This window comes from Heterodontus francisci, chromosome 14 (genome assembly GCF_036365525.1).
Source record: "Heterodontus francisci isolate sHetFra1 chromosome 14, sHetFra1.hap1, whole genome shotgun sequence".
NCBI classification, from domain to species: domain Eukaryota; kingdom Metazoa; phylum Chordata; class Chondrichthyes; order Heterodontiformes; family Heterodontidae; genus Heterodontus; species Heterodontus francisci.
This window is the reverse complement of record NC_090384.1, coordinates 62,727,959-62,753,803: the sequence shown is the minus strand read 5'-3', so window position 1 is coordinate 62,753,803 and position 25,845 is coordinate 62,727,959. Positions and strand designations below refer to the sequence as shown.

The 25,845-nt window shown below is 46.8% G+C and overlaps 1 protein-coding gene across 9 annotated transcripts in view; it reads left to right on the top strand.

The window, feature by feature from the left end:
* stk33 (serine/threonine kinase 33) overlaps nt 1-25,845 on the top strand; it is a 218,773-nt gene that overhangs the window by 112,543 nt on the left and 80,385 nt on the right. For all 9 annotated transcript variants that reach the window (XM_068046331.1, XM_068046328.1, XM_068046326.1 and 6 more), the window contains one exon: nt 17,523-17,611. In XM_068046331.1, coding sequence (XP_067902432.1) covers nt 17,523-17,611 — 89 coding nt within the window. The remainder of the gene's footprint in view (nt 1-17,522; nt 17,612-25,845) is intronic.

Sequence of the window (25,845 nt, the reverse complement as noted above, 5' to 3'; positions counted from 1 at the left end):
AGATCTAAAGATTGTACAGGAATGGAGAGACCTGGGCTTCATGAGCATAGATCTTTGAAGGACACAATGAGAGGGCAGTTAGCAAAGTGTATGGGATCTTGGTCTTCATAAATAGAGGTATTGAGTACAAAAACAGGGAAGTTATGCTGAACCAGTGTACATACTGGTTAGGCCACAACTAAGTATTGCATCCAGTTCTGGTCACCACATTTTAGGAGGGATGTGAGGGTCCTTGAGAGGATACAGAGGAGATTTACCAGAATGGTTCCAGGGATGAGGGATTTTAGCAACAAGGTTAGGTTGGAGAAGCTGGGATTGTTCTTGGTGTAAAAGAAATTGAGGGGAGATTTGATAGAGGTGTACAAGTTTATGATGACTGGTTTAAATAGGGTAGACAAAGAAAAGCTTTTTCCATTAGCTGATGGTACAAGGACCGGGGGACATAGATTTATGGTTTTGGATAGGAGATGCAACAGGGTGTGAGGAAGACCTTTTTTTTCCCAGCGTGTTGTAATGACCTGGAACTCATTGCCTACAAGGGCGGTGGAAGGAGAGATGGTCAAAGATTTCAAAAGGAAATTGGATGGGAAATAAACGTGCAGGGCTATGGGGATAGAGCGGGGGATGGGGCTAATTGGATTGCTCTACAGAGAGCCGGCATGGACTCGATGGTCTGAATGGCTGCCTTCTGTGCTGTAAATGACTCTATGGGCTGAATTTTTAGGGCCTCCTGAAGTTAGGAAAGGAGGTTGGGTTGGGGGTGGGGCGGGACCCAAAAGTACTGGCACCAGATGGCGTGTCAATTTCAAGATACCAATCTGGGCACTGGTAATAATCACCGGGGCAGAACAGGAATCCCGCTCTCTTCCCAATTGAGGCCAATTAAAGCTATTTCAAAGATTGGTAAGAGCTGGTCAAGGATGGAACAAAATTTTTAAAGGGGTGCACAGGTTATCTGCCCTTTCAGAAACAAATCAACTGAAGCGAGGTGGATACAGAGTGGTGAGCCATGGCTGTCCCAGGGCATCTCCCCAATCCCTTAAGGGACTCAGTTGGGTAAAGGGAGTCTCTGCACTTGGAATGGAGATGCCCTTGGCTCTGTGCAGGTAGCAGGGAGAGTGGGCCCTCACCGCCCAGCCATTGAACGGGGTCGGCACCACCCTGGAATTGCAGGGGCAGAAGAGCAGGGGACAAAACTGCCAAGGACTGTTGGGCAGTCGCCTGTCCAGAAGGAAGGCTGCAGCTGACATTGGGGGCATGACTGTCAGGTTTTAGGTCCAGTAGTGATGAGAGGCTACACCCTCCACAGCAAAGGCAGAACCCTGAGCAGCAGGACGGCACAGAAGAGGAAAGAGGCAGAAAGACAATGGGGGTCAAACCCCAACACAGGATCTACCACCAAAGACATACCTGAAGATGACTTAGACCCAGTGCCGCAGGCGACTACGTCTCTCCAGGCAGAACATAATGTAAAAAATAGGAGCAGGAGTAGGCCATTTGGCCCCTTGAGCCTGCTCCGCCATTTAATAAGATCATGGCTGATCCAATTGTGACCATAACTCCACTTTCCTGCCTGCCCCCCAATAACCATTGACTCACTTGTAGATCAAAAATCCAAAAATCTGTCTAATTCAGCCATGAATATATTCAATGACTCAGCCTTCATTGTTCTCTGGGGAAGAGAATTCCAAAGATTAACGACCCTCTGAGAAAAGAAATTCCTCCTCATATCCGATTTTTGAAACTCTACCCCATAGTTCTCGATTCCCCCACAATGGTAAACATCCTCTCAGCATCTGCTCTGTCAAGCCCCCTCAGAATCTTGTATGTTTCAATCAATCCACACCTCATTCTTCTAAACTGCAATGAATATAGGTCCAACCTGCTCAACCTTTTCTCATAAGACAACCCCTTCATCCCAGGACATCTGTGCCCTTGTCGCCGAAAACTTTGCACTTCGCAGCACTGGTCACCATGCCCTGCCAGTAGCAGTCAAAGTCACTGTGGCCTTGAATGTCTTTGCTTCTGGCTCATTCCAAGGATCAGCTGTCGATTTTGGTGGCATCTTGGAAGCAACTGTACATCACTGCATCTCGCAATCCCTGATACCCTCTTTGGCAGGGCTGGACAGTACATTCATTTCACAACAGCTGCGGCCTTGTAGGGACAGAGGGCATTGGGGATTGCCGCCATCACTTGGATTCCCTGAGATGCAGGACATCATCGATTGCACCCATGTTGCCATCAAGGCACCCAGCTACTGCCCATTCAGATTCATCAGGAGGAAGGGCTTCCACTCCCTTAACATTCAACTGATCTGCGCCCACAACAAGAGCTTCCCGTATGTATGTGTTTTCTTTCCTGGCAGCTGCCATAACTCATTCATCCTCTGCCAGTCCAGGCTGCCTCAGATCTTCACTCCAACCTCTAAAATGTGTGGATGGATCCCAGGGAACAAGGGATGTCCCTTGAAGACATGGCTACCTGCCACTCTATGGGAGCCCCAGACAGAGAAACAAAGGCGGTTTAATCAATACCGCACACTCACTAGGGCAACCATTGAGCAGGCCATTGGGCTTCTAAGGATGCAGTTCCGGTGCCTGGACTGGTAGGGTGGTGCCCTGCAATACCCTCCTGCAAGGGCCTCGGTCATTGTGGTGGTCTGCTGTGTTCTCCATAATATGGCCCTCCAGAGAGGTGTGGGCCATGAGAATGGTGAGGCCCTGGGTGCGCACAACTCATCCAAGGAGGAGCAGGAACAGGAGGTGAGAGAGGAGGAGGCAGAGAGCAATGACACTGACCTGCACAATGAGGTGGCCTGCGCCTGCCACCTTCTTGAAAGAGGACTTCTCTCTTCTCCCTCACAGCCTCCAACATTAGATCCAGTTTGGCATCGATGAAGAGAGGGGCAGGCCTGCCCCAGGTGCCAGACCTCCAGCTCTTCTCTGGTAATGTGCAAGGCTTTGGCACAATCTGCAGATGTCTTCCTTTGGACAACCAGCAGCCTCAGTGATGGGCTGTCTATATAGAGTCCCGTACATCATCTGACCCACCTCTGTTTCCATCCCCACTAGCTCCAAATGGACAGGAAACCTGTCTCCATACCAATTACGGGCTCACCCTTGTGAAAATCTTACTTTAATCAATTTCAAGGCAGGTTTCTGATCCAATAAGAACCTGGCTTCTGTTTCCCACCTCCTTGGTGAAAATTCAGCCCTCTGTGACTCTGACTGTAAGTAGAAATTTAAAAGGAATGATTTGCAATAAGAAAATTATAAGCACTTAAGTAGGAGCTGGAGTAGACCATTTAGCCCCTCCAGCCTGCCCTGCCATTCAATCATTACTGATCTTCTGTCTCAACCCCACTTTCCTGTCTGCTTCCCATATCCCTTAATTTCCTGAGAGATCAATAATCTATCTATCCCAGCCTTGAATATAATTCATATACTTATGGAGCATTCACAGCCCTCTGGTGCAGAGAATTCCCAAGATTCACCATCCTCTGAGAGATGAAATTTCTTCTCATCTCAGTCCTAAATGATCGACCCCTTATCGTGAGGCTGTGCCTCCTTGTTCTAGATTCCCCAGCCAAGGGAAACAACGGCTGGAATTTTACCATATAAAAACAGGAGTCCTCTGAGGCGGCCGAAGCGTAAAATGGCGGGCGATGACGTCGTGTCGGGTCCCTGACGTTGTGATGCCCAAACGCCGTTTTACACTGGTCAGACGGCAGGCGAGATCGAGGCGCCACTCGCCGTCCGCTTAGTCAATTAAAGGTTAATTGAGGTCATTAATAAACCAATTGACAGCCATTTTACGTCAGCTGTCAAATTTTACGGCAGTAAAATGAGTCGAAGGAGGTGTCAGGAACCTGACAGCTTTAAGAGAGCGGCAGGCAGTGTCTCTGTGGTGGAGTTGGAGGTACTTTTTTTTTGGTTCGTTCATAGATATTTCTTTGCGTGACTTTTAAGTTAGGGGTTGTTTCTGCTGGTTCAGCAGGGGTCATCTGAGTGTTAGTCATTCCTGGTCGGGCCACAGCAGTATTGATTTATTGGGTGAAGGTAGGGGGGTTGTTTGTGCCTGTCCTTACAGCAGGCTGGCAATACCTGAACTAATTGCATCTCTGGAACACAGCATCAATGGGAATTGTCCACTCTGGAGGTGGCTCATCTAATGAGGAAGACTATGCCTCAAGGAGGGACAAGAGGACATCTGGCCAGGGGAACCAGCAACCTGCTGGCACAGTGCAGCCTCGTAATGGGGGAGGGGGAGAAGATGGCAGAGTGGCCCGGGTGCAGCCACCCGTCAGGAGACGAGCCTACTCGGCAGGCAGGGTCTACTGCCTGCATTTGAGTTTCCTACAAATGTCAGAACACCAGTGCCAAAGAAGACTGCGGCTGTCATGGGAGACTGTCACATCTCTGTGTGAGATGCTGGCAGCGGAGGTCACTTCCAACTGCATGGGTGGCCATCGAATGCCTGGCGCACTGAAGCTAACAGTTGCACTAAAGTTCCATGCATCAGGCTTGTTCCAGGCTTCATCGGGAGACGTGTGCAGAGTTTACAGTCATCAACACATCACTGCATTAAGGTGGTGACTGTTGCCATATTCAGACATGCCAACCAGTTCATCAAGTTCAAGACAGGCGCCACTAGTCAGGCCGAGAGAGCCAAAGGCTTCAGCGCCATTGCTGGGTTCCCCATGGTCCATGGTGTAATAGACTATACACGTGGCCATTAGAGCACCTACAGGTCAGTCAGGGGCTTTCATTACTCGAAAGGGGTTCCACTCAATGAATGTTCAACTTGTCTGTGACCACCGTAAGCATGTATTGAGGTGTGTGCTCATTATCCTGGAAGCAGTCTCGATGCATTCATTCTCCGGAACTCCCAGGTGCCAGCATTATTCAGCTCCCCTGCACACCTGCAAGGATGAATACTTGGCGACAGGGGTTATCCATTGAAGACATGGCTGATAACACTGGTGAGGAACCCAAGGAACGAGGCAAAGGAATGTTACAATGAGAGCCATCTGACCACCAGAGTGACCATAGAACAGACATGCCAACCTCAAAATGAGATTTAGGTGTATTGATCGCTCAGGTGGAGCCCTCCAGTACTCGCCAGCAAGGGTGTGTAGAATTATTGTCATCTGCTGCACCTTACATAACCTGGCGATGGAGAGGGTTAAGGCCCTGGAGGATGATCCGGCTCAGCGCGAGGCATCCTCAGACGAGGATGGTGATACAGATGAAGAAGAGGGGCCACAGCCACCTGAATGTTGGAGAGAGGGTGCTGGAGGGTTGGGGAGTTAAGTGCAAGGTGAGGCTCTGATATTCGGGCGTTTCTCCTGAACAGAGACTCAGCAACCACAAACTGATGTGGCAGTCTGAGATGAGGCATTAACAGGAGCTGGAAATGCAGAGGCACTCACCTTCAGGGGGAAATCTCAGCTGATATGGGGCACCTTTCTATCAAGCACCACACAGCCCTAATGTGTCACCTCTCAAATTACGCTTCTCATGCAAATCAACCAGCGTGCCTACAACATCGGCAATGACTTGTGACATATGAAAATGGCAAGTGAAAAATTTAACAAATTTTAGTCGTTTATACATCAAATTAATATTTACAAATTGCACCAATGACCCTGGAGTGCTGCTAATGTGATTTTTTTGAAACGTTTGTGAGTGCTCATGCATGTGGATGACCCTTTGCTGCCAGCCACAACAGAGGCAGGTGGCTGATCAGGCTGCCGCGTTGCTCTGGATGACTTTGGCAGGCATCCTCTGCCTGCTCGAGGCTGTATGGGCCGCGGAATCTCAAGGTGACCCTGAGGAGTCTTAGGAACACCCTCTGACACCCTGGGATTATGTGGTGCTGATGTCACTGGCAGAGGAGACAGGGAGCTGCAGGATGCATCAGGAGCGCCCTCAGAGAAGCTCCCATATGAAATCTGCTGCTGCCCCTGTGCCCTCTCGGGGCTCAATTAGTCTCTGTGCTAACCTCAGAGGGATGAGCATCTTTGCCTGAGCATCAGAGACAGATCTCTAATGCTCTGGTCCATGGACCCCACTCTCTCTGTGAGGTTATGCAAGGCCTCCAGGATTGGGCCCTCCAGCACAGCCACCAATCTCTCAGTGGAGGAAACCTGATAGGCAGAATACAGGGACTGTGCAGTACTTGAGCCCTGGATGGACATCTCCAAAGTCCAAGTCACAGCATGCAACTCCGCCAGATCTCTGCGCACTGCATGCTGCAACTGCAGCATCTCCCACCAAATGGATGTCAGCAGAGTCTCGTCATTAACTTGTGGCTCTGCACTGGCCTGGCTTCCCACAGTCCTCCGATTGTCAGAGGCATCAGCCGGTACTGCCTCTGGCAGCTGGTCCGGCACTTGTGTGGTGCTGACATTGTGACCATGAATCTGAGGAGACACGCATGCCAACCGAGGTGAATGTCTCTGAGCTGGTGCTGGTTGCGGGCAGAGGATGTGATGCTGCACCCTCTGAGGTCCCCTCCTCCTCCTCAGAGGTGGACAGATGAGCCTGGAGACGTTACCTGCAGGAAAAATTAGAATGATCATTTGTGATCAGCACACCTGACTGTAGAACATGTCATAGACTGCACATGTGTGTGATTTTAAGTTTGAGAGCACCCTTCAGTGCTTGAAACAATCGCCGCCCCCTCCTCCTCCCCCCCGCCCTTTGACCTCACCCTCCCGGCCAGGTGCGCTGGCCCCATCATCAGCTATAGCATGTCCTCCATCCTCCCCTGCTGCATTAACGCATCCTCCTCCAGTCTGGTCAAAAAGGTCAGGTTGGCGTATCCGCCACTGGTCTGGGACCTCTGACAGGCATTTTGTGCCCTCTTCTGTGTAGACACAAAGCAATTAATTAAGAAATATTACTTGAAAGATCACTGACTCACCCCTTGGGCTCAGTGCTGCATCTCAAACCAATGCCAGTGAAGTGCACGGATGGAACACGTCTGGATCACTGTGCGTCACAGCTGTGCCCATTATATGGCCCAAGGCATGACTGCAGCTGATCACTGAACATGGATGGCTTCGGCCTTGCAACATCAGCACCCATTGACCCTCCCATGCCACGTAAAAGCTGCGATGACTGCGGATGCCCCTTACCCTGGCAGAGCACAGAAGGTCATTGACCAGCTTGCGGCACTGGAGCCATGTCCTCCGAACTACTTCGTGGCTGCTGACCACCTCCGCTACCTCCAGCCACGCCTTCTTGCTGAGCTGGGGAGGCCTCCTCCTTCCATCTGATGGGGAGAGGACCTCCTGCCTTGCCTCAGCTGCCTGGAGGAGGACGTGCAAGGAGTCCTGTGAGAAGCAGGTGGCCATTTGGCTGCTTCTCTGTTCCATTGCTGCCAGTGAATTCTGGTGGGCTGCTGTTTTATTTTCAATTGTTGAATTTTGGGCACTTTTTCCTCCAGTCCTTTCACCCTCAGGCTCCTGTTTTTCCTTTGGAGATTGCAGTTACTCCTCTCAACGTCCTCCTTGCTGCAGGTAAACCTCTCAGATCCGCAGAGGTTGCTGAAAAGCCCTTTTAAATGGCTTTCAGCAACCTCTTCCGTCTCTGGCCCTGCCCTTGCCGAAGCTCAGCCTCCCACCCTTGTTCTCCCTGTTCATTCAGAAATATGCCGAGGGGCCACTAATTGGCTGTTTTGCGTGCGATAGCGGCAGTAGCTAGTTGCGGAGCGGGAGCGACTTCTGCAGCCGCTTCCGCCTCTCCCGAACTCTTGAGCCGCCGACAGTGGCAAAATTCCGGCAAATCTCTCAGTGACTACCCTGTTGAGCCCCTTCAGAATCTTGTATGTTTCGGTGAGACCATCTTTCGTTATTCTGAGATCCAAAAATTATAGGCCTATCACCAAAGCCCTATACAGTTATAGCAAGATTTATTGTTCTTCTACTCTACTCCCCTTGCAATATGGGCCAATATGCCATTTGCTTTCCTAACTGCTTGCTATACTTGCATGTTAACTTAGAGGGTCATAGAGTCATTTACAGCACATAAGGAGGCCATTTGGCCCATCGAGTCCATGCCAGCTCTCCATGGAGCGGTTTGTTCAGTCATTCCCACTCTCCCACTCGATCCCTGTAGCCTCCAAGTTTATTTCCTTCAAGTCGCCATCCAATTTCCTTTCAAAATCATTGATTGTCTCTGCTTCCACCACCCTTGTTGGCTGTGGTGATTACCACCTGCTGCGTAAAAAAAGTGCTTCTTCATATTCCCCCTATATCCCTTGCCCAAAACCTTCAATTCATGCCCGCTAGTCTTTGTACCATTAGTTAATGGGAGCACTTTTTCCTTGTCTAACTTAATCCTGCCATGATCTTGTACACTTCTATTAAATCTCCCCTCAATCTCCTTTGCTCTCAGGAGAACAACCCCAGGTTTTCCAGCCTAACCTGATAACTAAAATCCCTCATCCCTGGAACCATTCTGGTAAATCTCCTCTGCATCCTCGCAAGGGCCCTCACATTCTTCCTAAAGTGTGGTGACCAGAACTGGTTCCAATACTCCATTTGGGGCCTAACCAGAGCTTTATAAAGGTTCAGCATGACTTGCCTGCTTTTGTACGCATGCCTTTATTTATGAAGCCAAAATTCCATATGCTTTACTAACCACTCTCAATATTTCCTGCCACCTTCAAAGATTGTCGCTCATGCACTCCCAGGTCCCTCTGTTCCTGCACACTCTTTAGAACTGTGTCATTAAGTAAGTATTGCCTTTCCCTGTTCCTTCTGCCAAAATGCATCACCTCACACTTGCCAGTATTAAATTCCATTTGCCACCTGTCTGCCCATTCTGCTAGTATGTCCTGTTGCAGGCAGTTCATATCATCCTCAGTTTGCCACACCTCCGGGTTTGGTGTCATCGGCAAATTTTGAAATTCTACTCTGTATTCCAAGATCCAAGTCATTTATACATAGCACAAAAAGCAGTGGTCCTAGCACGGACCTTTGGGGAACACCACTGTCTGCCATTCTCCAGTCTAAAAAGCAACCATTTACTACGACTTGCTGTTTTCTGTCCTTAAGTCAATTTTTTTTAATCCAACTGGACACTGACCCTCTTATTCTATGAGCCTCAATATTATGTGGTACTTTATCAAACACTTTCTTAAAATCCATATAAACAACATCTGCAGCATTCCCTTCATCAACCATCTCTATTACTTCATCAAAAATTCCAATTAGGTTAGTCAAGCATGATCTCCCTTAATCAACCAGAACCTCTCCGTGTCTGTTGACTTTTTTCCCCCTGATAATTGTTTCTAAAATCTTACTCATCACTGATGTTAAATTAGCTGCCCTGTAGTTACCTAGACTGTCCTTACATCCTTTCTTGAATAAGGATGTCACATTTGCCACTCTCCAATCCTCTGGAACCTCCCTCATATCCTGGGAATATTGGAAGATTATGGCAAGCCTTTCCACTGTCTCCACCCCTACATCCTTTAGCAACGTGGGATGCAAGCCACCCAGACCAGGTGACTTACCTACCCTAAGCATAGCCAGCCTTTTTAGTACTTACTCCTCTCAATTTTTACCCTATCCATTGCTCTTCTCTCTCTACTTCTACTGATATTTTGTCCAATTCTTCTTCCTTAGCAAGAGCTCCCAAGTGTCTCTGAACATCAACATATATAAGTTACACGCCTTTTAATAAAGCATTTAAAATATTTATTCACCTAATAAAAATGTATATCAGAAATGCAAGTTAAATCAGCTGTACTTTTTCCACTTGTTTATCAGTCTCACTCTTTCCCATCCTCATCCTGCCCTGCTTCATTGTAGACTGCAGAATGATCTGGAGAACAGGCTTGTCATTGGCTACCCTTGATGTCATCGCCAAATGCCGTTGAGGGATATATATCACTGTGATCTATTGGCTACAGGCCTGTCTTTTATTGATCTGAAGCCACGATACAGTATAGCTGAGAGGGAAAACACTGGATTCACAAAGGGAAGTAACAATAGCCTGGTGTCAGAGTCAGAAAGTTGTGGGTTCAATTCCAACAACTTCAACAAAAAAAAATCTAGGTTGACTCTCTATTGCAGTACTGAAGGCGTGCTGCACTGTCGGTGGAGCTGTCTATCGAATGAGACATTTAACACCCTCTTGGGTGGTTGGGAAAAAAATCTGATGACTCTAATCAGACAAGAGCAGGGGTGTTCTCCCTAGTGTCCAGACCAATAGTTATCCCTCAAACAATATGACTGAAAAATAGATTATCTTGTTATTATCACATTGCTGCTTGTGGGACTTTGCTGTGTGTGTATTGGCTACTGCATTTCCCACATTATAACAGTAACTACACTTTCAAAATACTTCACTGGCTGCAAAGTTCTTTGAGATGTTCTGAGGTCATGAAAGATGCTATATAAGTGCAAACTTTTCTTTTTTAAGCTATTAGTGACCCGGGGAATCACATTGGAAGTGAGATAATACATCAGAACGTATTAATCTGGCCCATTTAGTCTCAGCTGTTTTCCAATTTTGAGTTTTGCATTTTGTTGAATGTATAGTCATGGCAGTTTTTCATTCTCATTGCTCTGGTTTTTCTGTCTCACATAAAACATTTGTGCTGTGGCTTATCTGCCATATTTAAAATCAGTGTTAAGTGCAAACTAAGTGCCTGTTGACTCCAAAACCAGTCCCTTCAGGCTTATAGCAGTTTCATGGCTATTAATATAAATGGTGAACATCATACAAAAAAAATCCGTGTTATTTCTAATCAGATAAATAGCTATTACTAGGGTACATTCATTGCTGATTTATCCCATTGTCTCAGGTTTGTGGCAGTCCTTCATTCTATCTGCCATATCTGCTTTTCACCCATCTGACTTTTCACAGAGTTCCATAGAACCACCTACTAATATTTGGTAAGACAGTGGAGCATGAATAAAAAATTATTCTCATTTTTAAATGGGAATTTGCAATATTATTTTGTTAATTATTCCTAGGCACCTAATTTTAAATCTACAGTAATCACAATGCTGGCAATGGGAATGCTGGAAAAGAAAAAGGGGCGGCGCAGTGGTTAGCACTGCGGCCTCACAGCTCCAGCGACCCGGGTTCAATTCTGGGTACTGCCTGTGTGGAGTTTGCAAGTTCTCCCTGTGTCTGCGTGGGTTTCCTCCGGGTGCTCCGGTTTCCTCCCACATGCCAAAGACTGGCAGGTTGATAGGTAAATTGACCGTTATAAAATTGCCCCTAGTATAGGTAGGTGGTAGGGAAATATAGGGACAGGTGGGGATGTGGTAGGAATCTGGAATTAGTGTAGGATTAGTATAAATGGGTGGTTGATGGTCGGCACAGACTCGGTGGGCCGAAGGGCCTGTTTCAAGGCTGTATCTCGAAATTAAAAACATTTTTTTTTAAAAATAAAACTTTCTTTAACACACATGGCTGGCTTTTACTTCTGTGGACAGGGTCCCGATGTTGGTCCTTTCCAGGTCCCAATCCCGCATTGTGATTTTTGACGAGCTAGCCAATTAGTGGCCAGGGAGAATGCACGCTGTCCAATTAAGAATGGCAGACGGGCCCCTGAGGCTGGAGTGCCAATAGAAGGCCCTTCAGCCCTAAGAGACTAACAGCCCTACCATCAGAGGTGGGAGCTGCCAATACATTTAGGCGAGAAAGAGGGCGTCTCAAGGTGGAAGTGCCCTCTGAAGACGTTTTTAAAAAGTGAGATTAAAACTGGTCACAGCTACTGGACTGCTACTGTGGAGGGGCCATGTCACGATTGCAGCCATGTGGAGGGTTCAGAAATGGGATATGGAACACTGGCCCCATGGCCTGCCTCAAGGAGGTCACCTCCATCCCTGGGCCATGTTTCAGCCTTGGTGGGAGGGGTGGTGCAAGGTGCGGCCAGCTCGCCATCTGGAAAATTCCACTCAGTATCGGCAAAGTGGCCTCAATAGGCCCTTAATGATGGTTAATTGGACGTTTGCAGGTGGTTAGCTTTCCCCCTCCTCCACCACCATTGTGACAAGTTCCAAAAAGGCCCAGAGGAGGGAACATGCCGGCAAACCAACATTGTGGGCCCGGTTGCCTCCGTTCCTGGTTCCATGTCATTTAAACCTTCGGCCAAAGCTGTTACCAGAGGATTCACTGACTGTATTTTCTTCTGTTTCTATTTGTAACATTTATAAACGAAAGTGTTTGCAATTCATAATTGTACCAAATCCCATCTTTTGTAAACTGCAGCCTACTCCTTATCTCAGGGAACAAGATCGACATTGTATGTAGATGTAGTTTGTTGAAGATAGAGCATTTTATTAGGAATGAGTAATTACAGTGCATTTTGTAAATTATCTGTAATGTGATTTGAAATTTCAATCATATAACCACATAGGTCAGATATTGCCATTTTTACAAATGTGGATTGCAGCCAGATTGCGGACAGCTGGTCACTTCAGTAGAAATCTCCTCTATATTGCAAAGGGAAGATGACAAACCTGCCTCTTCTCCAGAAGGCCTTGATTCCTTGCTTGGGGTACTGTTTTAAGGCGACATTTATCCTCTGATATCTTACCCAAGTATCTATCATTAATATGGGAGCCTTGACATTAGGGCCCATTGGAGCTGAGTGTAATCTGTCCTCCACATATATTCTATATTTTCCCTTCTTCAATAAGGGTCTGTAGCAATTGGGGTTGAGAGCTCTGGAGGTACTAGGGCCAATTATAACAACCAGGAGAACAAATTTAGAAATTATCTGGTCTGTATCTAAGAAATAGAGATACTTCGATTTGATGGTATAGCATTCAGAAACTTTGAAGTTTGGAGGAACTTGTTAATCTTCAGGATCTTTGCAGCAGAGCCCTGTTACAAATGTGTTGTGTAGAGCCTTCATAGCTGTTGTTGATATAATTGAGTTGCATTTCAAAGTGGTGGTTGCAAAGCACATTTAGTTTAGCTTTTTCAAACTGTTTCTTCATTGCAATGTCACTTGGTTCTGTTAACCTTACTCTGATCTTTGTGTCAAAGCTTGTGATAAAATTCCATTCCTATACTTGGACATGTAATCAGTGCTGTACTAAGGAAGTGCTGCATTATCAGTGGTGCCATTGTTTCAATGAAACAGTAAACCCTGTGGTTTAGGCTGACGGTAAAGATCCCATGGGCTATTCAATGAGCAAGGAATTCTCTTGGGTGTCTCGGCCAATATTGACCCCTCACCCAGTAGCGCAAATACAGATTAACTGGTTATTCATCCAGTGGCTGTTCATGAAATCTTGCTGTGATTGTTCACATAATAATGGTCTCTCCACTTTATGGGTCTTCTTCTTCTTTGGCCTCCTTATCTCGAGAGACAATGGATACGCGCCTGGAGGTGGTCAGTGGTTTGTGAAGCAGCGCCTGGAGTGGCTATAAAGGCCAATTCTAGATCACAGGCTCTTCCACAGGTGCTGCAGAGAAATTTGTTTGTCGGGGCTGTTGCACAGTTGGCTCTCCCCTTGCGCCTCTGTCTTTTTTCCTGCCAACTACTAAGTCTCTTCGACTCGCCACATTTTAGCCCCATCTTTATGGCTGCCCGCCAGCTCTGGCGAACGCTGGCAACTGACTCCCACGACTTGTGATCAATGTCACAGGATTTCATGTCGCGTTTGCAGACGTCTTTAAAGCGGAGACATGGACGGCCGGTGGGTCTGATACCAGTGGCGAGCTCACTGTACAATGTGTCTTTGGGGATCCTGCCATCTTCCATGCGGCTCACATGGCCAAGCCATCTCAAGCCCCGCTGACTCAGTAGTGTGTACAAGCTGGGGATGTTGGCCGTCTTGAGGACTTCTGTGTTGGAGATACGGTCCTGCCACCTGATGCCAAGTATTCTCCGGAGGCAGTGAAGATGGAATGAATTGAGACGTCGCTCTTGGCTGACATACATTGTCCAGGCCTCGCTGCCATAGAGCAAGGTACTGAGGACACAGGCCTGATACACTCGGACTTTTGTGTTCCGTTTCAGTGCGCCATTTTCCCACACTCTCTTGGCCAGTCTGGACATAGCAGTGGAAGCCTTTCCCATGCGCTTGTTGATTTCTGCATCTAGAGACAGGTTACTGGTGATAGTTGAGCCTAGGTAGGTGAACCCTTGAACCACTTCCAGAGCGTGGTTGCCAATATTGATGGATGGAGCATTTCTGACGTCCTGCCCCATGATGTTCGTTTTCTTGAGGCTGATGGTTAGGCCAAATTCATTGCAGGCAGCCGCAAACCAATCGATGAGACTCTGCAGGCACTCTTCAGTGTGAGATGTTGAAGCAGCATCGTCAGCAAAGAGGAGTTCCCTGATGAGGACTTTCCGTACTTTGGACTTCGCTCTTAGACGGGCAAGGTTGAACAACCTGCCCCCTGATCTTGTGTGGAGGAAAATTCCTTCTTCAGAGGACTTGAACGCATGTGAAAGCAGCAGGGAGAAGAAAATCCCAAAAAGTGTGGGTGCGAGCACACAGCCCTGTTTCACGCCACTCAGGATAGGAAAGGGCTCTGATGAGGAGCCACCATGTTGAATTGTGCCTTTCATATTGTCATGGAATGAGGTGATGATACCTAGTAGCTTTGGTGGGCATCCAATCTTTTCTAGTAGTCTGAAGAGACCACGTCTGCTGACGAGGTCAAAGGCTTTGGTGAGATCAATGAAAGCAATGTAGAGGGGCATCTGTTGTTCACGGCATTTCTCCTGTATCTGACGAAGGGAGAACAGCATGTCAACGGTCGATCTCTCTGCACGAAAGCCACGCTGTGCCTCAGGGTAGACGCGCTCGGCCAGCTTCTGGAGCCTGTTCAGAGCGACTCGAGCAAAGACTTTCCCCACTATGTTGAGCAGGGAGATTCCACGGTAGTTGTTGCAGTCACCGCGGTCACCTTTGTTTTTATAGAGGGTGATGATATTGGCATCGTGCATGTCCTGGGGTACTGCTCCCTCGTCCCAGCACAGGCATAGCAGTTCATGTAGTGCTGAGAGTATAGCAGGCTTGGCACTCTTGATTATTTCAGGGGTAATGCTGTCCTTCCCAGGGGCTTTTCCGCTGGCTAGAGAATCATTGGCATCACTGAGTTCCGATTTGGTTGGCTGTATGTCCAGCTGATCCATGACTGGTAGAGGCTGGGCTGCATTGAGGGCAGTCTCAGTGACAGCATTCTCCCTGGAGTACAGTTCTAGGTAGTGCTCAACCCAGCGGTCCATTTGCTTGTGTTGGTCAGTGATTATGTCCCCTGATTTAGATTTGAGGGGGGCGATCTTCTTGATGGTTGGCCCAAGAGCTCTCTTCATGGCATCATACATTCCTCTGATGTTTCCGGTGTCTGAGGCCAGCTGAATATGAGTGCATAGGTTTGCCAGTAGTCGTTTGCGCAGCGCCTGGCTGTTCTTTGTGCAGTGCTTCTGGCTGCTTTAAGTACTGCGGATGTTAAATCGCTGGGGGCTTTCTTGTAGTTCAACAGTGCAATGCGCTTAGCGGCTATGACAGGTTCCAGCTCTTCATTATGAGATTGAAACCAGTCTGCATTTCTCTTCGCACTTTTGCCGTAGGTGGTCAAAGCTGACTCATAGATGGCGTCTCTGATGTGGGCCCACTTGGTCTCAGCATCCCCTGTGGGAGTGTTTTGAAGGGCTGTTACAAGTGAATTTAGAAATTTTTGTAACAGCTGTGGGTGAGAAATTCTGCTCGTGTTGATGCGCAGGTGGCCCTTCTGCTTGGAATGATGCAACTTCTTTGGTCTGAGTCTAACCTTGCTGCACACCAGGGAGTGGTCGGTGTCGCAGTCCGCACTGTGGAAGCTGCGTGTGATTTGAACACTGTTTAAGGCGGCTCGCCTTGTGACAATGAGGTCTAGCTGGTGCCAACGACGCGATCTTGGGTGCCTCCATGAAACCTGATGACAGGGTTTAGTGTGAAAGAACGAGTTGGTGATGAAGAGGTTGTGATAGGTACATAACTCAAGCAGTCTCTGCCCGTTCTCATTGATCCTTCCAACGCCATAGCGCCCAAGGCAGGAGGGCCATGAGTCATGGTCGGCCCCAACCCTGGCATTAAAGTCCCCCAGCAGGAATAGGTGCTCGGCGTTGGGGATGCTGCTAATGATATGGAGTTCCTCGTAGAACTGATCTTTAGCTTCATGTGAGAAGCAGAGTGTTGGAGCATAGATGCTGAGTAGGTGTACTGGACCAGAGGTGGTGAGCAGTCGGATGGACAGTATGCGTTCCGAGCCATTTGAGGGAGGCTCTATCATGCTGAGCAAGGAGTTTCTGATGGCGAAGCCCACTCCATGCTGTCTTGGTTCTTCAGGATCCCTGCCCTACCAGAAGAAGGTGTAGTCTTGCTCTGCTAGAGATCCACTCGCGGGGAGGCGAGTCTCCTGAAGTGCTGCAATGTCTACATTGAGTCTACTGAGCTCGTTGTTAATGATGGCGGTCTTCCGAGAATCGTTGATTTGTGTAAGGTCTTCCAACAGGCCAGGACACACAGTTCTGACGTTCCAGCTTGCAAAGCGAAGGGCTGGTACCTTCTTTCCTTTTTCGTGTTGTTTGGTGCGGTGTATCCGTCCACCTTTCGGGCAATGACCCTGAGCTCCAAGCACCCATTGAAGCAGGTAGACTGTGGCGGGACAGACCCTTATTGACCGGGGGCTGCCCGGTTTGAGGCGGGCGGTAGCTGTCCAGTGAGGTACAAAGGCAACCCGTGGCGCCCAGTTTCTACGCCAATTTATCTGGACTTATAACCCGTAACTGCTGCCTTCCGTGTTGTTTCAGTCGCTGTGATGCAAATATGGAGTGACCTCTCCATGGCGCATGCCTGGGCAAATTTATGGAGGTTGAGAGTTGCCCAGTCGTCAAAACCCCCTCTCGGCCTTTCTGGTGGGGTCCAAAGGAGTGCAGAGCATGACGTTTGGCACCAGTATGGCTGCAGGAACTGCTGGAAACATGCCAAAGGTGACACATGACCGCCTACGGGGTTCCGCTCCGGATTATCTGTTAGGGTTTACTCCCTTAGCCTTGGTCTCTCCCGAGACACCCACAAGGCAGTGGGGTTGTTAGGGCCCCTACACCAGTGTCGGATGGTGCCGGTGGGAGGAGGGGATGTGAGGGGGAGGGGTGGAGGGAGGGGGGTGCGAGGGGGAGCTGGGAAGGGGGCTGTAAGGAGGTGGGGGGGGGTGCAGGGGAAGGGGGTGCGAGGGGGGGTTGCTGGGACAGGGTTGTGAGGGGGTGAGCTGAGAGGGTGGAGCAGGGAAGGGGACGGGGTGGGTGGAAGGGAGGAAAGGGTAATTTATTGTTTATGAAGGACATTGGCTGTCTTACTAAGTGGAATAAGTAAAATTATTTCTTCATTCCTTGAGAAGTCCAAGAACATAGTTTATGGTACATATTAGTACAAAATATATATGGACGGTTTTGTGTGTGCTTAATGTCTTAATATGTTAAATTTATCAGTTTACTTGCATTGCACGTGCACACTTTGAATATTCTTTGGTCTTTCCATACAGATATAGTCCATCGGGATCTAAAACTAGAAAACATCTTGGTTAAAAACAATGAAAGCAACAGTGAAATTGACATGAAATTGAACATCAAGGTGAATGGAATGAATTGTGCAATGAAATCTTAAAAAGTTTAATGTGTTTCTCAGGTCAGTGGTTCCCTTCTTTCTGTTGGTAGCATGAAGAGTCTGTTTCTGGAATGCGACCTCTGCAGGCCTCAAGTCTAACAGTCCATTCAAGCAGTAGAACTCCAAATGCTACCCTTCTAATTCATCATAAGGTTAGCATAAGCTTAGAAACATGTTAAAAATCATCCAGTCTGATTTGTAAAACTATATTGGGCCAAAGGGCATTGATCAAGTAAACAGTTGTTTCACGTTACCCCAAAACATGGGGCACCTACCACATCCATACTCTACCACCTGTCTCGACTCCTTCATTATTCATGTGCTGTCAGACATCTTGTCCATAATTTTCTGCAGTTAAACATTGGGAGACTGAAGCTATTGTCTTTGGCTACCACCACTAACTCCATATCCGTGCCAATGATTCCAGACCTCCGATTCCTATTTGACCTCAAACTGAGGTTCGAACCTCATCTGCTTCATCACAAAGACCATCTATTTCAGCCCCTAACACTGCCTGTCTCTACTTCTACCTCAGCCTGTCTGCTGCTGAAACCTCAGTAATGCAGTTGTCATCTCCAAGCGACTATTCTAGTGCTTTCCTGGCCAGTCTCCTGTACTCTATTCTTCCTAAACTTCAGCTGTCTGTTGCCTGTGTCATATTTGAGTCATTTACAGCACAGAAAGAGGCCATTTGGCCCATAGAGTCCATGCCAGCTCTCTGTGGCGCTCCCATGTTCGATCCCGATTAACCTGCAAGTTTATTTCCTTCAAGTTCCCATCCCATTTCCTTTTGAAATCATTGATTGTTTCCGTTTCCACTGCCCTCTTTCCAGGTCATTACCACTCTGCGTAAAAAAGTTCTTCCTCACATTGCCCCTACATCTCTTGCCCAAAACCTTCAATCTGTGTCCCCTCGTCCTTGTACCATCAGTTAATGGGAACAGTTTTTCCTTGTCTACCTTATCTAAGCCTGCCATAATCTTGTACACCTCTATCAAATCTCCCCTCACTCTCTTTTGCTCCAAGGAGAACAACCCCAGCTTCTCCAACCTAACCTTGTAACTAAAATCCCCCATCCCTCGGACCATTCTGGTAAATCTCCTCTGTACCCTTTCTATGGACCCTCACATCCTTCTTAAAGTTTGGTGAACAGCACTGGATGCAGTACTCTAGTTGGAGCCTAACCAGAGCTTTATAAAGGTTTAGCATAACTTCCCTGCTTTTGTACTCAATGCTTCTATTTATGAAGCCCAAGATTGCTTTGTTAACCACTCTCTCAGTATGTCCTGCCACCTTCAAAGAACGATGCCCATGCACCCCCAGGTCCCTTTGTTCTTACAAACTTCTTTAGAACTTGCCATTAAGTCTGTATTGCTTCACCCTATCCCTTCTACTGAAATGTATCACCTCAAGCTGACATACAAACATACGAGCATACAAATTAGGAGCAGGAGTAGGCCATTCAGCCCCTCAAGCCCACTCGCCAGTTGATAAGATCATAGCTGATCTGATTGTGGCCTCAACTTTACTTTCCTGTTGACTTGCTATAACCTTTGACTCCCTTGTCAATCAAGAATCTATCGAATTCAGCCTTAAAAATATTCAATGAACCAGTTTCCACTGCTCTCTGGGGAAGAGAATTCCACAGACTAACAACCATCTGAGAGAAAAAAAATTCTCCTTATCTCTGTTTTAAATGGGAAACCCTTTATTTTTAAACTGTATCCCTAGTTCTAGTCTCTCCTATAAGAGGAATCATCCTCTCAGCATCCACCCTGACAAAATCCCCTCAGGATCTTATATGTTTCAATAAAATCACCTCTCTTTCTTCTAAACTCCAGTGGATATAGGCCCAACCCCAATTCAACCTTTCCTCATAAGATAACCCCTTCATCCCAGTGATTAGTTGAGTGAACCTTCTCTGAACTGTTTCTAGTGCAGTTATATCCTTTATTAAGTAGGGAGACCAAAACTGTAGACAGTACACCAGATGTGGTCTCACCAAGCCCCGTACAACTGTCGCAAAACTTCCCTACTTTTATACTCAATTGCCCTTGCAATAGACGACAACATTCCATTTGGCTTCCTAATCACTTGCTGTACCTGCATACTAACTTTTTGTGAATCATGTACCAGGACACCCAGATCCCTCTGTACCACAGAGTTCTGCAATCTCTCTCCATTTTCACTCTTCCTACCAGGGTGGACAAGTTCACATTTTCCTTCTCTGTATGAAATTCCATCTGCCACTTGTCTGCCCATTCCACCAGCCTATCTATGTCCTGTTGCAGGTGTTTTGTGTCATCTTCACTGTTTGCCACTCCTCTAAGTTTAGTATCATTGGCAAATTTTGAAATTCCACTCTCTATTCCAAGATACAAGTTATTTATATATAGCAAAAAAGCAGTGGTCCTAGCACTGACCCTTAGGGAACACCACTATCTACCATCCTTCAGCCTGAAAAATAACCATTTACCATATCTGGTGTGTGTGTCTGAATCTGAGCATGTGTACATTGGAAGAGCCTGCACTGTTTGGAGATCCACCAACAGTTACAATAATATGACAGAATATTTATTTACAGTACAACTGAATTTATATTTACAATCCATTAATTTACAAATGTACAAATTATTTGGGAAGAATGATCAATTTGGTGTTAAGAGGAGGATGAGGTGGAGGAGGATCGGAACCTTTTTTTTAGGGTTCATTCTGGAGCTTGTCAGCAGCAATTGATGAAGCAGTTCTACCACCAGGTGACCCACCAGCTGAGTCGGAAACATGCTGCCTGCCTCAGGAGTAAAGCTGAAAAGGCCACTGCGTGATCTTGGAGCTGCTGCTGGTCGTTGTTGAAGAATGATGAGCAATCCATGCCATAGGAATTCGCCCTGTCGGGGAAATCTTGAACCAACTGGCGTGATGTGCATCTAAGGAAGTCCATGTAATTCCAGTTGCGCTCCTCTAGATATCTTTCAATCAAAGAGGCACCCTTGGCAGATCCAATTAATGGAAAGATCTTCTGCAGTGTTAAACTACAAGATTGGGTGATCGTCTCATTCTTTCCATTCAAGAGCAACAACAAACGCACCAGGTGGACTGGACCTGCTGGTAGAACAAAGATCTGAACTCTCCAATCCCGCACTTGGTCAAGTTCCCCAACACGTTGAATGCTTCCGCCTGCACTTTCTCACACTCTGTCCCAAAGAGTGGCAGAATTCTGTTGATGATTGAATCCACAAAGGGCTTGGTGTTTGCTGTTGACTGAATGATATTCTTATGCAAGCAGGAGAGCACTGCATGCGTTAGAACATCTGGATTCTGCTTATTCCCCAACAGGCTAATCATTGTCTCCATCACGCTCTGCAACCGTCTTTTGGGTCCAAATTTAATATTTCCAAGGGCCCTAACACACACAAACTGGGTAACAGGAGAAGTTATCTGAAAATTGCTTAACAAACTGCAACACTGAAACCCAAAGAAGGTGATCACAGTCACTGCCTGACAGTCTTGGCCTGTAAGGATCTGAGAAGCCAGTTCGTTCACAACACAATGCAGAGTGTAGCCAGAATGTTCCACCATTCCTCTGGGCAGTAGAACAACTCCTTGGTCAAATTTGTCAAGCTTCGGCATCAGGTACCATTCTCCATTTCTGTCCACATATCTAAATACGTTTCTATTTGGTGTCTGATTTAGCAAGAGTTTGTGTCTTCACACCAATTCTCAAACAGATCCCTACTTGTAGATGACTGAAACTCAACTGCGAATTCCCTTTTCTGCCATTCAGAAGCAGAATTATTGAGCAGAGATATATTAACACAGCTGGTTAAAGAAATAGGTAGGGCACTGAGTATCAGCAGCAATAACGTATTCAATGCCTCTGCCAATTTGGGCTTAGTGATCAGCTCACGCAGCTCACAGACGGCAGCGAGGGATACATCAGTCAAATACTCTGTTCTTTTCTCACTGACAGGGCAGGTTCTTTTCCCAAGTGTGTACACCAGCTCTTTGTATGCACTGCACATTCCGTGTCCACAGCCGCTGCTGTCCACACACCTCTGACATACTTGTTCAAAGGGAAGAAGGTGAGGAGACAGAACACCACTGCTGCTGTGTTGTGTGAGGTCAATATGGCAATACTGTGTAGAACTGAACATTTCACCTCCTGGAAAGACATGGACTCCAATTGAACCCTCAGCATGCAAACATAGAAAATAGGAGCAGGAGTAGGCCTTTCGGTCCTTTGAGCCTGTTTCGTCATTCATTATGATCATGGCTGACCATCCAACTCAGTAGCCTGTTCCCGCTTTCGCCCCATATCCTTTGATCCCTTTAAACCCAAGAGCTATATCTAACTCCTTCTTGAAAACATACAATGTTTTAGCCTCAACTGCTTTCTGTGGTAGCGAATTCCACAGGTTCACCACTATCTGGATGAAGAAATTTCTCCTCATCTCAGTCCTGAATGGTTTACCCCATATCCTTAGACTATGACCGTTGGTTCTGGACTCCCCCACCATCAGGAACATCCTTCCTGCATCTACCCTGTCAAGTCCTGCTAGAATTTTATAGGTTTCCATGAGATCCCCCTCATTCTTCTGAACTCCAGCGAATATAATCTGCATTAAAATGTTCTTCCTCATGTTCCCCCTGCATCTCTTGCCCAAAACCTTAAATCTCTGGCCCCTAGTCCTTGTAACATTAGCTAATGGGAACAGCTTTTCTTTACCTTATCTAAACCTGTCATAGTCTTGTGCACTTCTATCGAATCTCTCCTCAATCTCCTTTGTTCCAAGGGGAACAGCCCCAGCTTCTCCAACCTAACTTTGTAGTTAAAATCCCTCATCTCTGGAATTGTGGTAAATCTCCTCTGTACTCTCTCCAGGACCGTAACATCCTTCTTAAAGTATGGTGACCTGAACTAGACGCAGTACTCTAGTTGTGGCCAAACCAGAGCTTTCTTTAGAGATTCAGCATATCCTCCCTGCTTTTGTACTCAGTACCTCTATTTATGAAGCCCAAGATCCATGTTCATCTCTTTAAGACCATCCTTAAAACCTATCTCTGACTAAGCTTTTAGTCATCCCTTTTAAAATTGCCTTTAGCTTCACTCAATTCTTTGTCTGATTACACCTTTGGTAGTGCCTTTTACTTCATAAAGGTGCTATGTAAGTGCAAGTTGTTCTCAATTTGAATAACTTGTATCTAAATTTGGTTTATGCAGCTGTTGTATTATTCCCATCACTTCCTTACACAAATGGTTACAATTGAGTAAGCATTTTAGGTGAGATTTTCCAGGTGCACTGGATCATCTGGGTGCAGCAAATAACAGAAAATCGGGCATGTCATAGCGCATTCCCACGAGGGAAACTGCCCAGTTATCCTCCATGTAAACTAATGGAGGAAAATCAGGCATATTTCAGTATACGTGGGTGTCCTGACCCACCCCTTTTTGCTGCTTCCAGATGATTCAATGCCCATGGGCACAAGACTCAGGAGAAAACTTTCTGTTAAATCTGCAGTTATTCATTAACAAATGTTTCAAATTACACAAATTAGCTTCCTGTTCGTCCTTTCCTGACATGTAGACTGACGCATTTCTGATATCATCCATGTAAATCTTCTCTGCACCCTCTCCATTGCCTCGATATCCTTTTTTTAATATGGCAACCTGAACTGAACACAGTACTCTAAGGTCTAACCAAGGTTCGATACATAACTTGCCTGCTTTTCAATTCTGTGCTTCTAGAAATAAAGCCAAGTACTTGCTTTCCTTTTTTTTATGGCCTTGCTAAACTGTGGCACAACTTTTAGCGATTGGTGTATTTCTACACCAAGATCCCTTTGTTTCTCTACCCCATCTAGACTCACGCTTTCCCATTAGTGACCTCCCTATGCTTCCTACCAAAATGTACATTTATCTGTGAATTTCATTTGCCAATTATTTGCCTATTCTGCAATTTTATTAATGTCCTCCTGTAATTTGATGTTGGCCTCTCTAATATTGACTAATCCCACCCCCCCCCCCCCCCACCCCAACCTCAATTTGGTGCCATCTGCAAATTTGGAAGTGTGTTGTTGATTCCAAAGTCCAAATCCTTACTGTAAATACTGCAAAGGCTACGGGCCCCGACAACATCCTGGCAGTAGCACTTACGACTTGTGTCCGGAACTAGCCACGCCCCTAGCCAAGCTCTTCCAGTACAGCTCCAACACTGGCATCTATCTGACTATGTGGAAAATTGCCCAGGTATGTCTAATCCACAAAAAGCAGGACAAATCAATCTGGCCGATTAGTGCCACATCAGCTTCCTCTCGATCATTAGTGAAGTGATGGAAGGTGTTGACAGCGCTATCAAGTGGCACTTACCCACCAATAATCTACTCACTGATGTTCAGTTTGGGTTCTACCAGGGCCACTCGGCTCCTGATGTCATTGCAGCCTTAGTCCAAACATGGACAAAAGAACTGAACTTGCGGGGAGGTGCGAGTGACTGTCCTTGGCATCAAGGTAGCATTTGATCGAGCATGGCATCAAGGAGCCCTGGAAAAATTGAAGTCAATAGGAATCGGGGGAAAATGATCCGCTGCTTGGAGCCATACCTAGCACAAAGGAAGATGGTTGTGGTGGTTGGAAGCCAATCATCTCAGTCCTCTAACATCGCTGCAGGATTTCCTTAGGGTAATCTCCTAGGCCACACCATCTTCAGCTGCTTCATCAATGACTTTCCCTTCATCATAAGGTCAGAAGTGGGGATGTTTGCTGATGATTGCACAATGTTCAGTTCCATTCGCAACTCCTCAGATACTGAAGCAGTCCATGTCCACATGCAGTGACAACTGGACAACATTCAGGCTTGAGCTGATGTGTGGCACAAATGTTACTCGCCACTTAAGTGCCAGGCAATGACCATCTCCAACAAGAGAGAATCTAACCATCTCCCCATGACATTCAATGACATTACCAACTTTGAATTCCCCACTATCCTGGAGGTTACCATTGAGCAGAAACTGAACTGAACCAGCCATAGAAGTACTGTGCCAACAAGAGCAGGTCAGAGACTGGGAATTCTGCAGCAAGTCACTCACCACCTGACTCCCCAAAGCCTATCCACCATCTGCAAGGCACAAGTTAGGACCGTGATGAAATACTTTCCACTTGTCTGGATGAGTGCGGCTCAAACAACACTCAAGAAGTTCAACACCATCCAGGACAAAGCAGCCAGCTTGATTGACACCCCATCAACCACCTTCAACATTCACTGTCTGCACCTCTGACACATTGTGGGTGCAGTGTATACCATCTACAAGATGCACTGCAGCAACTCACCAAGGCTCCTTCGACAGCACTTGACAAACCCCTCTACCTCAAAGGACAAGGGCAGCAGATGCAAGGGAACATCACCACCTGCAATTACCTCTTCAAGCCACATACCATTCTGACTTGGAACTATATTGCCATTCCTTCATTGTTGCTGGATCAAACACTTGGAACTCCTTTCCTGACAGCACTGTGGGAGTACCTGTACCCGATGGACTGCAACGGTTCATGAAGGTGGCTCACCACCACCTTCTCAAGGGTAATTAAGGATAGGCAGCAAATGTAAGAATGAAAAAAAATTGTGAACAGCACTGATTCCAGCACCGATTCTTGTGGAACACACTTCCCACCTTTTGCCACTCTGAATATTGCCATTTACTCCCACTCTCAGCTTTCTAACTTGAAGCCAGCTAACAATCCATTCTGCCACTGTCCCTTGACTCTGCCTTATCTTACCTTATTATGGGGTACCTTATTGAAGGTCTTCTAAAAATCCAGATAAATTACAACTACTGCATTACTATTATCTACTCTTTCTGGCACCACCTCAAAAAATTCAGAAATGTTGGTCAATTTAGATTTTCATTTTTGGAAGTGTAGTGGAGGGGTGAGGGGTACTTAAAAACAAGTAATTAGGAGAGCGAAGAGGGGACTGGCGGGCAAGATAAAGGAAAATCCCAAGGTGTTTTATAAGTATATTAATGGCAAGAGGATAGCCAGGGAAAGAGTAGGGCCCATTAGAGACTAAAGTGGCAATCTGTGTGTGAAGTCGGAGGATGCAGGTGAGGTTTTAAATGATTACTTTTCATTTAGGGTGGTACAGTGGCGCAGCGGTTAGCACTGCAGCCTCACAGCTCCAGCAACCCGGGTTCGATTCTGTGTA